At 45.6% G+C, this 13,729-nt stretch overlaps 1 protein-coding gene across 9 annotated transcripts in view; it reads right to left on the minus strand.

Annotated features, from left to right (window-relative positions):
* cep126 (centrosomal protein 126) overlaps positions 1-4,829 on the minus strand; it is a 279,549-nt gene extending 274,720 nt beyond the window's left edge. For 6 of the 9 annotated variants that reach the window (XR_015079720.1, XM_085998712.1, XM_085998714.1 and 3 more), the window contains exon 1: positions 4,516-4,829. Coding sequence is in view for 8 of the 9 variants with exons in the window: in XM_085998712.1 (XP_085854838.1) it covers positions 4,516-4,544 (29 nt within the window). In the remaining variant the exon portion in view is untranslated. The remainder of the gene's footprint in view (positions 1-4,515) is intronic. The other 3 variants (XM_085998717.1, XM_085998716.1, XM_085998715.1) reach the window with 1 other exon arrangement.
* Between the last annotated feature and the right edge of the window lie 8,900 nt (positions 4,830-13,729).

Raw genomic sequence — 13,729 nt, forward strand, 5'->3', positions numbered from 1 at the left:
AGCCTGGTATGGGGAGTGAAGAAATTCAACCATTACCTACACGGACAAAAATTTACCTTGTTGACTGACCATCAACCCCTCGTCTCATACTCTAAAAAGGGCGTTCCCATTATGACTACGCAATGGCTACAGAGGTGGTCCCTTTTCCTAGGGGCACACCAATATGACATAGAATACAAAGGATCAAAACAGCATGGAAATGCTGACGGGTTATCGCGCCTACCGTTGCCAACGGTAGAAGAGGCACCTACAGTGGACCCAGTGGAGATGTTCCACTCAACCATAGTGGAATGTCTACCAGTAACAAATTCTACCATTGAAAAGGAAACGAGAAATGACCCGACTCTCACGAGTCTACGATTTAACGGTGAAGGGATGGCCAGCACATGGCGAACCACTGTTGCCAGCATTCTCGCAAAGAAGAGAACAGCTGTCAGTGTGCCGAGGAACCTTGATGTGTGGATCCAGAGTGGTGATTCCACCCAAACTCCAGGATAAAGTGCTAAAGGAGCTTCACGCGGGGCATCTGGGTGGAGTGAAAATGAAGAACCTAGCCAGAGTGTTTGTGTGGTGGCCAGGTATCGATGGAGACATCAAAGAAATGACCAAGGGCTGTCTAGGGTGCCAGAAGGTCCAAAACGCCCCACCACAAGCCCCTCTACATCCATGGGAGTGGCCCTCATCTCCATGACAAAGGGTACACATCGACTTTGCTGGTCCATTTATGGACTCAATGTTCTTAATCGCGGTTGATGCACACTCCAAGTGGCCAGAGGTAATAAAGATGTCCTCCACCACCACGGAAAAAACCATCACAGTATTAAGGACCATATTTGCCAGGAATGGGCTGCCTGAACAGATCTGTTCTGATAATGGACCGCAATTTGTGTCCGAAGAATTCAGGAAGTTCTTAAAAAACAATGGGGTTAAGCACTACACATCCACCCCATACCATCCCGCCACCAATGGATTGGCTGAAAGGTTTGTCCAAACCTTCAAGAAGGCCATAAAGGCCATGGGTAATGAAGACATAAATCTACAGCATAAGGTAGATAACTTCTTGTTTGCATACAGGAATGCAACACATGTGGTTACAAACCAAACTCCCGCCATGATGTTTTTCAATAGAAGACTAAGATGCCGGCTGGATTTGATCAAGCCAAACATCAGAAGGGACGTAGAGAACCGGCAATTTCAAGGCATGAATGAAAGGCCAACTGGAACCTTCCAGATAGGTCAAAAAGTTTTGGCCCGGGACTACCGTACCAAGAAATGGCAGCCTGGAACTATTTGCACACGACTAGGACCGCTGATGTATACCGTGGACATTGGAGAAAGCATAATAAGGCGCCATGCTGACCAGATCATAGAGTCATCCGAAAAGGGACAACCTACACCACAACTCTATACGCCTAATGATGAAGCAGAGATACCCATAGTATCTACCTCCGATCCGGTGATACTGGAACCAGATGAACCCGACACTGGCATTCAAGCCGAATCGACCTTGCCAAAAGAACCTACTACACCACCGAGGCGTTATCCGGACCGAGTCAGGAAGCCTCCAGAGAGACTGACTTATAATTGATTAACTGCAGCAAATGTGTAGAGATTATTGTTCTTGTAAACATGTTAATTAATGATTACTTAAAATGTTATGTACTGGTTGTCTAAAAGGGGAGGAATTGTGGTGTATGTACCTTTAAGGACCCCTGTGTACTGTAATGCCGGTAGTGGCCACTCAGGCTATATAAGCCTGTATAGTGTCTTGTATCTTTTAGTTCACCTCCAGACCTTGTTCAGTAAACACCTGTTAAACCAACTCCTGCATTCCATGTCTCATTAACACACGGATACAACAGGTTCCAAAGAGATGAATTTCACCAGTGGAGAGGACCTGCTTTCCTGCAATTACCACACATTGGTCCAAAGTTTACTCCTGATTTTCACCCAGTAACAGCTTAAACTTGCTGCAAACAAGTCAAACTGTGTAAAAGACGGCAGACATTTGGGTTTAAATTAGTTACACCCAAGTATACATGATCTTTTAAGTCTGTCAATACTGGAGGAGCAGAAATTTTCTCCAACTAAATATTGGGAAGACCGAAGCTATTGTCTTCAGTCTCCACCACAAACCCCCTTCCCTAGCCACTGACTCCATCCCTCTCCCTGGCAACTGTCTGAGGCTGAATCAGACTGTTCGCAACCTTGGTGTCGTATTTGACTCGGAGATGTGCTTCCGACCACGTATCGGCGCCATCACTAAGACTGCCTACTTCTACCTCTAACATTGCCCGACTCCACCCCTGCCTCAGCTCGTCTGCTGCTGAAACCCTCATCTGTGCCTTTGTTACCTCTAAACTTGACTATTCCAATGCACTCCTGGCCGGCCTCCCACGTTCTACCCTCCGTAAATTTGATGTTGTCCAAACCTCTGCTGCCCATGTCCTAACTCGCACCAAGTCTCGTTTGCCCATTACCCCTGTACTTGCTGACCTACAGTAGCTCCCAGTTAAGCAACGCCGCGATTATAAAATTCACATTCGTCTCTTCAAATCCCTCCATGACCCTCACTATCTCTGTTACCTCCTCCAGCCCTACAACCCTCTGAGATATCTGCACTCCTCCAATTCTGGCCTCTTGCACATCTACGATTTTAATCGCTCCACCATTGGTGCCCGTGCCTTCAGCTGCCAAAGCCCTAAGCTCTGGAATTCCCTCCCTAAACCACTCCGCCTCTCTTTCCACCTTTAAGGCACTCCTTAAATCCTACCTCTTCGACCAAGCTTTTGGTCATCTGCCCTAATATTTCCTTATGTGGCTTGGTGTCAGATTTTGTTTGAGAACACTCCTATGAAGCGCCTTGGGACGCTTTACTACGGTAAAGATACTATATAAATGCGAGTTGTTGCTGTTGTTGTTGTCAATTGAACGCTTCACTTGAACCAGTTCCTTCCCACAAGATTGGACACGCCCCCAGGACCAAAACACAAGTTTCCTCCAATTGTGCTTGTTCGGGGTGGTTCATTACATTGCGCTCAGGTTCTCAGGCATACAGGCATCCATGGTCGCATGAATCCAGCACAAATCAGCTGACCAGCAATGAACTAAAGCCTCAGGCCTGCCCTGCTGCTGCAGAAATAATACGGGGTAGAGTTTCCACTAGTAATATCAGTGCAATCTGGCCAGAATCGGCTGAACCAGCACATAAGTTTCCACTAGTTTCGCACTAGATTCCAGCAGAATCAGACGAACAAGCTCATAAGTTTGGGGAATTTTAAACGTAATTGAGTTACAGCCAAAAACCACTTACGTTTGTGTCTTCCGCGATCTTTTACGTTGGTTTGAGGTTCAATTTGCCCAGATCAGGCCCTGCCCACAAAATTGGCTGCACCCCCAGGTCGAAATTGCGAGATTCCGCCGATTGGAGAAGGCTCTTCAAATTGCGCTCATTTTCTTAAGCCCATAGGCACTCATTGGCACATTTTAAAAGTTTGACAGAAAAAACATTTAATTTACGAAGAAACTGACTTGTGTACACCAATGGAACTATTAAATGGTTCAGTATAGTTCTTTTTAAAGTCATTTTCAGTGATTTTAAATCAGGTTACTCACATATGGAGGACTGGACACTTATTAAAATGCTTGTTTTTGATGATAAACCCATTTTCAGTTGTATTAATAAAACTGCACCAGGCTACCGCTCTTAAATACATCAATGAATACTTTTTAATGGAAAGAAAACAAAAGAAATGGTTACTTTTTATTATGCTGCCCGATTGCACTGATTGAAGATTTACGTTTGTGATTATGTAAATTAATTTTAGTGGAAAATTGAACTGTAACATAACCAGTGCAATTTCGAATGCATTTTGGGCCATTTCCCGATTGCGCCCAAAGTAGAAACTCTGCCCCTGCATCTTTAAAAAAAACTTGAATGACGGCCATTTTGTGGCTATTTGTTAAAAGTACATCAGACTCTGTATAGAGCGATTTAAATTAATTACTGTAAAAGTTTGCAGGACAGACAGATAAGTGTTGCTTACCTTGTAGTTTCCAGCCTCACTCTGTGAACGGGGGGGGGGAGGGGTCATAACCTATTTTATTACCCCACTAGCACCTTGAGGCCACATGACTCTGTTTCAGTCACAAATTGAGTATGCAGATTGATGGGAGATTTTACGTTCAGGCTTGTGCTAATTAGTTTTGGCTGAAACTTGGGCGCAATTTGACCTCAGTCAGACTGGCGCAGTGTTGAGCGCAATTTCCCAATTGCGCCCATGGAGGAAACTCCAGGCCATTTACTTTATTGTTTAACTAAATAAAATTCACATAAAACAAATAGTAATTTCACCAATAGATTGTAAACAAAATAAGCACATATCTAGAGTAACAAGTTACCACTAATTCTATTTACCAACATTATTTTTTAAATCAAAAAATTGTAATGAAGCGATTATGGTAATTTGTTAGCAGCAGCCGAACCCTGTCCCAACCCCGCAATTAAAAGGATACGAGCATGAAGCAGTCCGTTGAATCTGCATCCTGAGGCTGGTTCCGGCCGTATCTGTAGTGCCTTCCCGGGTCAGACTGTCCTCGGCCGGGCAGCGCCCTCCATCCAGACCCGCGTCTTCTCGAGATTCTGCGGCGATGCCAAAACCATCTTTGTCAACACTTCAGACGACAGCGAGTGCCGCGCTAACCAGCACCCGCGAGGCCCGGTTGCTCACAGGTCGCCGGCGCTAAAACTCTGCAAGACAGGCGACGGAACCCAGATTGTCCCCCGCGCCGGGCTCAGCCCCGCCATCTTAACAACCGGCGACGCGGTTTCCCTGGCAACGGCAGGTGGGGAGTCTGCGCACTCCGTGCCTCCGCAAGCCTTGGCAAGCAGGAATCTGTTTTAAAACTGTAGTGGAACATTTGATCATTTTAGGAAACATATCTGCGGGTTATTTTTACGTTTAAAGGGAATACCTCGAGTTTGGAAGCGATTGTGTTGGCAAACAACGACGTAGAACAGCGCTGGGAATCATTTAAAACGGTGTTCAACAGAGTGCAGGAAAAATATATTCCGCTAAAAGGAAAGAACAAACTAAACAATAATGAGACTCCATGGATGAATAAAGCCATGAGGCATACATTAAGTACATAGACAGCATGGGAGTGCGTGATAAGGGAGAATATGGGAAGATTTAGGGGAGAAGTCAAAAAAACAATTAGGGAGGCAAAGAGGAACTCTGAAATTAAATGATCAAGGAATATAAAAAATAGTAAAATATCAATAATAAAGGAAGGTTGGGATGGGAATAGGGCCATTAAGAGATAGTCAGGATAATACCACAGATAACCAGGGAGATAAAACAGGTGGACATGACATTGGATGATGAGATAAGTGCATTTAAAATGAAAAAAGGGGCGATATTAAATAAATTAATCAAACTCAAAGAGGATAAAACCCTTGGTCCGGATGGATTGCATCCACATATTTTAAAAGAATCTAGGGAAGAGATAGCAGAGGCATTACTATGCATATTTAATAATTCGTTAGAAAAAGGTATAATGCCAGAGGACTGGCGGATAGCTAACGTAATACCAATATTTAAAAAGGGGAATTGAACTTGTCCAGGGAATTATAGACCAGTCAGCTTAACATCGGTGGTAGGAAAAATAATGGAATCCCTACTAAAGGAGAAAATAGAAGAACATCTAGAAACCAAAATAAAATAATGAATAGTCAACATAGATTTCAAAAGGGAGAGTCTTGCTTGACCAACCTTATTACATTTTTTGAAGAGGTAGCAGAGAGAGTAGACAATGGTAATGCAGTAGATGTAATTTTTCTGGATTTTCAAAAGGCCTTTGATAAGGTACCCCATAATAGACTGATGAACAAGGTCAGAGAATATGGAGTCAAGGGACAAGTAGCAGAATGCATTGCTGGCTGGCTTCAGGACAGAAAGCAGAGAGTGGGAATAAAGGGTAGCTATTCACAGTGGCAGAAGGTGGGTAGTGGTGTTCCACAAGGATCAGTGCTGGGACCACTGCTGTTCACAATTTACATTAACGATTTAGACTTGGGAATCAAAAACACAATTTCTAAATTTGCGGGGGATAGTCAATACTGAGGAGGACTGCAACAAATTACAGGAGGACATTAATAAACTTGCTGAATGAGCATATAATTGGCAAATGAAGTTCAACACAGATAAATGTGAGGTAGTACATTTTGGTAGGAAGAATAGGGAGGTCACATCACTTGGAAGGTGCGCGTCTAGGTGGGGTAGAGGAACAAAGGGATCTAGATGTACAAATACACAAATCACAAAGTTGCGACACAGTTAGCAAGGCCATAAAAAAAGCAAACCAAGCACTAGGGTTTATTTCTAAAGGGATAGAATTGAAAAGATGGGAAGTTATGCTAAACCCGTATCGAACCTTGGTTAGACCACACTTAGAGTACTGTATACAGTTCTGGTCGCCATATTATAAAAAGGATATAGAGGCACTGGAGAGAGTGCAGAGAAGATTTACAAGGCTGATACGAGAAATGCGAGAGTATACATATCAGGAAAGGATGAACAGGCTGGGTCTCTTTTCTCTTGAAAAAAGAAGGCTGAGGGGTGACCTAATAGAGGTCTTTAAAATTATGAAAATTTTTGATTGCGTGGATACAAAGAGAATGTTCCACTTGTGGGGAAGAGCATAGCTAGAGGACATCATTATAAGATAGTCACCAAGAAATCCAATAGGGAATTCAGAATAAACTTCTTTACCCAAAGAGTGGTGAGAATGTGGAACTCGCTACCACAGGGAGTGGTTGAAGCAAATAGTATAGATGCATTTAAAGGGAGGCTAGACAAGCATATGAGGGAAAAGGGAATAAAGGGTTATGCTGATAGATTTAGATGAGGAAAGACGGGAGGAGGCTCATGTGGAGCATAAATGCCGGCTTGGACTGGTTGGGCCGAATGACCTGATTCTGTGCTGTATCTCCTATGTAATCCTATGTGTTCGAGGCTGGGGTTAGTGGAGAGGGATGGGGCGAGGGTGAGAAACCATTTCGTGGACTGGCACATTTCATATCAAATAAAATAAATGAAGCAGGCTAAACCTGCTGGCGGACTAAAGCAAACCCTGAATCCCCAACAAATTTGGTTCTGCTTCACTCTCATGAAATTGTACTCAAAGTAAAAGGTCTGACGGTAGACAAATTTATTGTAAACTAACGCATGACAAAATAACAGTGACTGCACTTTAAGAAGTACTTCATTGGCTGTAAAGCGCTTTGGGACGCCCAGTGGACATGAAAAGCGCTATATAAATGCAAGTCTTTTTATGACAAACATGTTAAAGAAAACAAACAACTTGTGAGGAAGACACAAAGAGCCTGCAAGGGGATAGAGACAGGTTAAGTGAGCTGGCAATACGGTGGCAGATGGACTGTAATGTGGGGAAATGTGAAGTATCCAAGTTTGCTGATGATACAAAGCTAGGTGGGAAAGTACGTTGTGAGGAGGATGCAAAGAGGCTGCAAAGGGATAAAGACAGTGTTGTGTATGTACCTTTAAGAGAATAACTGGTCTTAGACTGCAGTACCGGCAGTGACCACCCCTGTATAAAAGGCGCTAGTGAGCCTCTGTTGTTTAAGTTTCACTATTGACTTCCATCAGTAAAGACTTATTTTGTTCCACTCCTGCTGTCCGTGTCTCAATTATTCACGGACGTAATACTGGCGATGAGCAGATACGAACCTACCTACAGTCTGCACCACCTCCTGGGATCCATTCCTAAAGCGAAGTGAGCAGAGGTCGAGGCCAGAAAGAAAAGAAAGTAAGAAGCAGTAGAAACGGGCGTCGACCGTGGGCATCCGCCCTGTGTTGCGGAGTTGAAGATTGCTGGAGAAGCTGTCGGAAGCGGGGCCTGGTTCCTGTCGACGGTGCTTCAGCTAATCGGGCTGGTGGCAGGTAGTGCACTGATCCTTCCTGGGCTGCGGCGGTCGCGAACTCGAGTGGGTGGTTTGCAACGGGGCCGAGCAGCGTTGTCGGGAAGAAGAGAGAGAGAGGGTGGAGCACACATGGCGCGGCCGGTGCTATGAAGCCGGGCTGCGTATAGACCCGCGAAGAGGGAGGCAAGAGTCCCACAGGGTTGTTCCACGACGGGAAAATAATTTTAAAAAAAATTAAACGCACAAGAAACCGCGGAAAGCAGCGCTAACAACAGCGGGGAAGAAGGCAAAGCGCAGGAGGCGCCATTTTGTTAAATCGGGGAAGAAGGCAAAGCGCGGGAGGCACCATTTTAGATTTGCAAGATGCCGAAGACTGGCTGTATCACTGCTTTTGATAATACAATAGAGGACTGGACCACGTATGTGGAAAGAGTCGAGGTATATTTCGAGGCAAACGAAATAGCGGAGGAGAAAAAGGCATCGATATTGCTAAACTTAATGGGCGCTAGAACGTACGGCCTATTGCGGGACTTGATTACTCCAGCCAAACCGAAGGCGAAGAGTTTTAACAAAATTGTTGCTGTCCTACAGGAACACCTAAACCCTGCACCGCTGTTGATAGCAGAAAGATTTAAATTCCACAGGAGAACTCAGCATAAAGATGAGAGCAATGCTGAGTACCTTACGGAACTACACAAGCTATCAAAGCACTGCCAGTTCGGAGCAGGACTGGCAGATACCCTACGGGACAAATTTGTCTGTGGACTCCTGAGTGAAGGAACACAGAAGAAGTTACTCTCAGAGAAAGAGCTGACGCTCGATAAGGCTTTCAGCGTGGCAGTATCGTATGAAGCAGCAGCCAGGGGAGCTGCAGAAATTCAACAAAAACCACAGGAATACGGCACCCACGAAATGACACGGGGATTTGCAAAATGTTATCGCTGCGGCAGAACTAACCATGACCAGAAGGACTGCTGGTCCAAAGACAAAATATGCAGGCAATGCGGGAAGATGGGACACATTGCACGAGTTTGCAGGTCTGGGAAGAAGACCAGCGACAACAAAAAGGCTACTAAGGAACCGTACAAGAAAGTACAAAAGATGACGAACAGTAGTTCCGAAGACCAGATGAGCGATAGTGAATCCGGGAACAGGAGACTAAGCTGTCTCAAACTTCACAATGTAATCGCAAAAGAGGATCACCGAACCATTTGGGTCACCTTCACGATAGCAGGGTCCCAAGTTAAAATGGAATTGGATACAGGATCAGCGCTAACCGTCATGAATCGACGAGACTACGAGCGGCTATTTTCATACATACCCTTGAGAGAGACATCCATCATCTTGACGACGTATACGGGGCAAAAAGTATGCCCCAGAGGAAAAATAAGGGTGCCTGTCGAATACAACGGCAAGAAAATACGGAAATTGTATCTCTACATACTGCCAAATGGTGGACCACCGTTATTGGGACGGGAATGGATCAGGAAGATAAACTTAGATTGGCACTCCATTCATGCAATGACGGTGGATGGTAAAAAAGATGAAGACGTCACTCCTGGACGATTGTCAACAATCTTAGCTAACGCCAAAGAGGTATTTCAACAAGAACTGGGCACGCTTAAAGGCGTAACCGCCTCGATAAAAATAGAAGAGAATGCAGTTCCCAAGTTTTTCAAAGCAAGACCGGTACCATATGCAATTCGCCCGGTCGTCGAGGCAGAGCTGGAGAATCTGGAGAAGGCAGGCGTGTTGTCTAAGGTCGACTGGAGCGAGTGGACGACACCCATCGTTCCTGTCATGAAGAAAACGTTAAGCAATAAGTCCGGGGAGCCAAGGAAGATTCGCATCTGTGGGGATTTCAAGGTGACGGTGAACCCAGTCCTTCACACAGTACAATATCCTCTTCCAAGGATAGAAGACATCTTCGCCTCACTGTCTGGAGGGAAGCATTTTACAAAAATTGACCTAGCACCAGCATATTTGCAGATGGAGGTTGAAGAGTCCTCTAGGAAGTATCTCACGATAAACACTCACAAAGGTCTTTACCAGTATCATCGATTGGTATTCGGAGTAGCATCAACTCCGGCGATATGGCAAAGAGCGATGGAACAAGTCCTGCAAGGGATTCCAGGGACTCACTGTTACTTGGACAACATCCTTGTGACAGGTGAAGATGACAGTGAACACCTTAACAACCTAGAACAGGTGCTCACTAGACTACGGGAACATGGGCTGCGAGCCAACCGCCCCAAGTGCGAATTTTTTAAGAAACAGATATCGTATTGTGGCCACGTGATTGATGAAGAGGGGTTACATAAGTCCCCTGACAAAATTGAAGCGGTTGTTAAGGCCCCAGTGCCTGAAAATGTGTCGCAACTGAGGTAATTCCTCGGATTGGTGAATTACTATCATAAGTTTTTGCCGAATTTGTCGACAATTTTGCACCCACTGAACGCCCTGCTACGAACGGGGGTAGCATGGAAATGGAGCGATGATTGTAAGCGTGCCTTTCAGAAGAGTAAGGACTTAATCACTTCAAGGGAAGTATTGGCTCACTACAACCCAGCACTGCTGATCAGACTGGCGTGTGATGCGTCTCCCTACGGCATTGGGGCGGTACTGTCACATAAATTCCTTGATGGGTTAGAGAGGCCGATAGCTTTTGCGTCACGCTCGTTAACTTCTGCCGAGCGTAACTACGCCCAGATTGACAGAGAGGCCCTCAGTCTAGTGTGGGGGGTGAAGAAGTTCAATCACTACCTGCACAGTCAAAAATTTACTCCACTAACCGATCATCAACCTCTTGTCTCCATTTTCAACCCTCAGAAGGGCGTACCGATAATGACAGCACAACGGCTGCAGAGATGGTCCCTTTTCCTAGGGGCACACCAATATGACATCGAGTACAAAGGAACTAAACAGCATGGAAATGCTGATGGATTGTCACGTCTACCGTTGCCGATGGTGGAAGAAGACCTTGCAGTGGATCCAATGGAGTTATTCCACTCGACCATAGCCGAATGTCTCCCTGTGATGAATGCAAACATAGAAAAGGAAACACGGAATGACCCGACACTATCACGGGTCTATGATTTAACGGTGAAGGGATGGCCAGCACATGGCGAACCACTGCTGCCAGCATTCTCGCCGAGAAGAGAACAGCTGTCAGTGTGCAGAGGAACCTTGATGTGTGGATCCAGAGTAGTAATTCCACCAAGTTGATGGATAGAGTGCTCAATGAGCTTCATGAGGGTCATCTGGGTGGGGTAAAAATGAAGAACTTAGCCAGAGCGTTGGTGTGGTGGCCGGGAATCGATAGAGAAATCGAAGAGATGACCAAGAGCTGTGCAGGATGCCAGAAGGTCCAAAACGCCCCACCACAAGCTCCTCTGCATCCATGGGAGTGGCCCTCATCTCCATGGCAAAGGGTGCACATTGATTTTGCTGGTCCCTTCATGGACTCGATGTTTTTAATTGCGGTGGATGCACATTCAAAGTGGCCAGAGGTAATAAAAATGTCCTCAACCACCACAGAAAAAACTATCACAGCTTTACGAACCATATTCGCCAGGAATGGGCTGCCTGAACAGATTTGCTCTGACAATGGACCACAGTTTGTGTCTGAAGAGTTCCAGAGGTTCTTAAAGAACAATGGCATTAAGCATTACACATCTGCCCCATATCATCCAGCCACTAATGGATTGGCCGAGAGGTTTGCCCAAACATTCAAGAAGGCTATCAAGGCAATGTGTAATGAAGATATACCCCTACAACACAAGGTGGACAACTTCTTGTTTGCCTACCGGAATGCGACACATGCGGTTACCAACCAAACTCCAGCCATGATGTTCTTCAATCGAAGACTACGATGCCGCTTGGATTTGGTTAAGCCAAACGTCCGAAGAGATGTGGAGAACAGGCAGTTTCAGAATATGAATGAAAGGCCGACCAGGAGTTTTAAGATAGGTCAACCAGTTTTGGCCCGGGACTACCGCACTGAGAAATGGCAGCCAGGAACGATTTGTACATGACAAGGACCTCTCATGTATACCGTGGACGTTGGGGAGAGCATTGTAAGATGCCATGCTGACCAGATTCTAGAGTCACTGGAAAACGTCAACTCCACACCACGATCTGATACACCTGGTAATGAAATCGACGTTCCAATTGCAGCTACCGCAGAACCGGTAATATTGGAAGCAGATGAACCAAACAATGACATTGATCCTGACTCAACATTGCCAGAAGAACCTGATACCCCAAAGAGGCGTTATCCAGACAGGATCAGGAAGCCTCCTCAAAGACTGAACTTATAATTGCTTAAACTTAACCAATGTATCTAGCAACCGTAATTGTGATTGTAATTAGTTATCATTTAGTTGTTAAATGAATGTTATGTACTGTTTATCTAAAAGGGGAGGAATTGTTGTGTATGTACCTTTAAGAGAATAACTGGTCTTAGACTGCAGTACTGGCAGTGACCACCCCTGTATAAAAGGCGCTAGTGAGCCTCTGTTGTTTCAGTTTCACTATTGACTTCCATCAGTAAAGACTTATTTTGTTCCACTCCTGCTGTCCGTGTCTCAATTATTCATGGACGTAATAGACAGGTTAAATGAGTGGGCAAGAACAGGACAGATGGAATATAATGTGGAAAAATGTGAAGTTATCCACTTTGGTAGGAAAATAGAAAAGCAGAATTTTTTTAAAGAAAGAAAGACTTGCATTTATATAGCGCCTTTACAGCCAATTAAGTACTTTTGGAGTGGAGTCACTGTTGTAATGTGGGATACACAGCAGCCAATTTGTGCACAGCAAGCTCCCACAAACAGCAATGTGATAATGACAAGAATAATCTGTTTTGTTATGTTGATTGAGGGATAAATATTGGCCAGGACACCGGGGATAACTCTCCTGCTCTTCTTCGAAATAGTGCCATGGGATCTTTAACATCCACCTGAGACAGCAGATGGGGCCTCGGTTTAACATCTCATCCAAAAGATGACACTGCCGACTGTAATGTATGTAATGTATATATACCTTAAGGGAGAGAACTACTTTTTAAAGCTCCTGTATACTGTAGTGCCGGCAGTGACCACACCTGTATATAAACCCTGAGTAGTGATCTGTATAGTTAGTTCCAGAGTAACCCTCATTCAGTAAACACCTGTTGAATCGTTCCCTGCAGTCTCTTGTCTGATTATTGAAGGACACAACATTAAGATACACGGACATAACATTGGCGACGAGGCAGATTCGAACCTACCTGCAACTCTGCATCACCTCCCAGGGATTCGCTCCTGGAGAACTGTGGAAGAAGGTCGAGTCCAGAAGCACGGGCGTCGACCACGGGCAACCGCCCAGTCATCCAGCGGAAATTTGAGCATCGCAGGGGAGGCTGTCGAGAGCCAGGCATGGCTTTCCAGTCACGGTGGTCCAGCGAAATGGGCTGGCAACAGGTACTGCGCAGACTCTTCCCGGACAGCGATGGGCTAGAGCCCGACCGAGCGGCACAGAAAAAGGCTGAGCAGCGTCGACGGGGGAGAGAGAGAGGGCAGAGCGCACAGGGCGCAGCCAGTGTTCAGGACCGAGCGGCATCAACGGGGGAGAGAGGCACGCAGGAAAATGCGAGGTGCTGCCATTGCCACGAGGACCACAGAGAGCGGCGTTGGCAGCAGCGCACGAAACCCACAGGGCGTCGCCATTTGCCACAAGGACCACTGAGAGCGGCGTTGGCAGCAGCGCGGGAGTTGCCATTTTAAGCCGCAGCGGGGAAGAAAG

This window comes from Somniosus microcephalus, chromosome 10 (assembly GCF_052327205.1).
Source record: "Somniosus microcephalus isolate GS21.2 chromosome 10, FLI_Smic_1.0, whole genome shotgun sequence".
NCBI classification, from domain to species: Eukaryota; Metazoa; Chordata; class Chondrichthyes; order Squaliformes; family Somniosidae; genus Somniosus; species Somniosus microcephalus.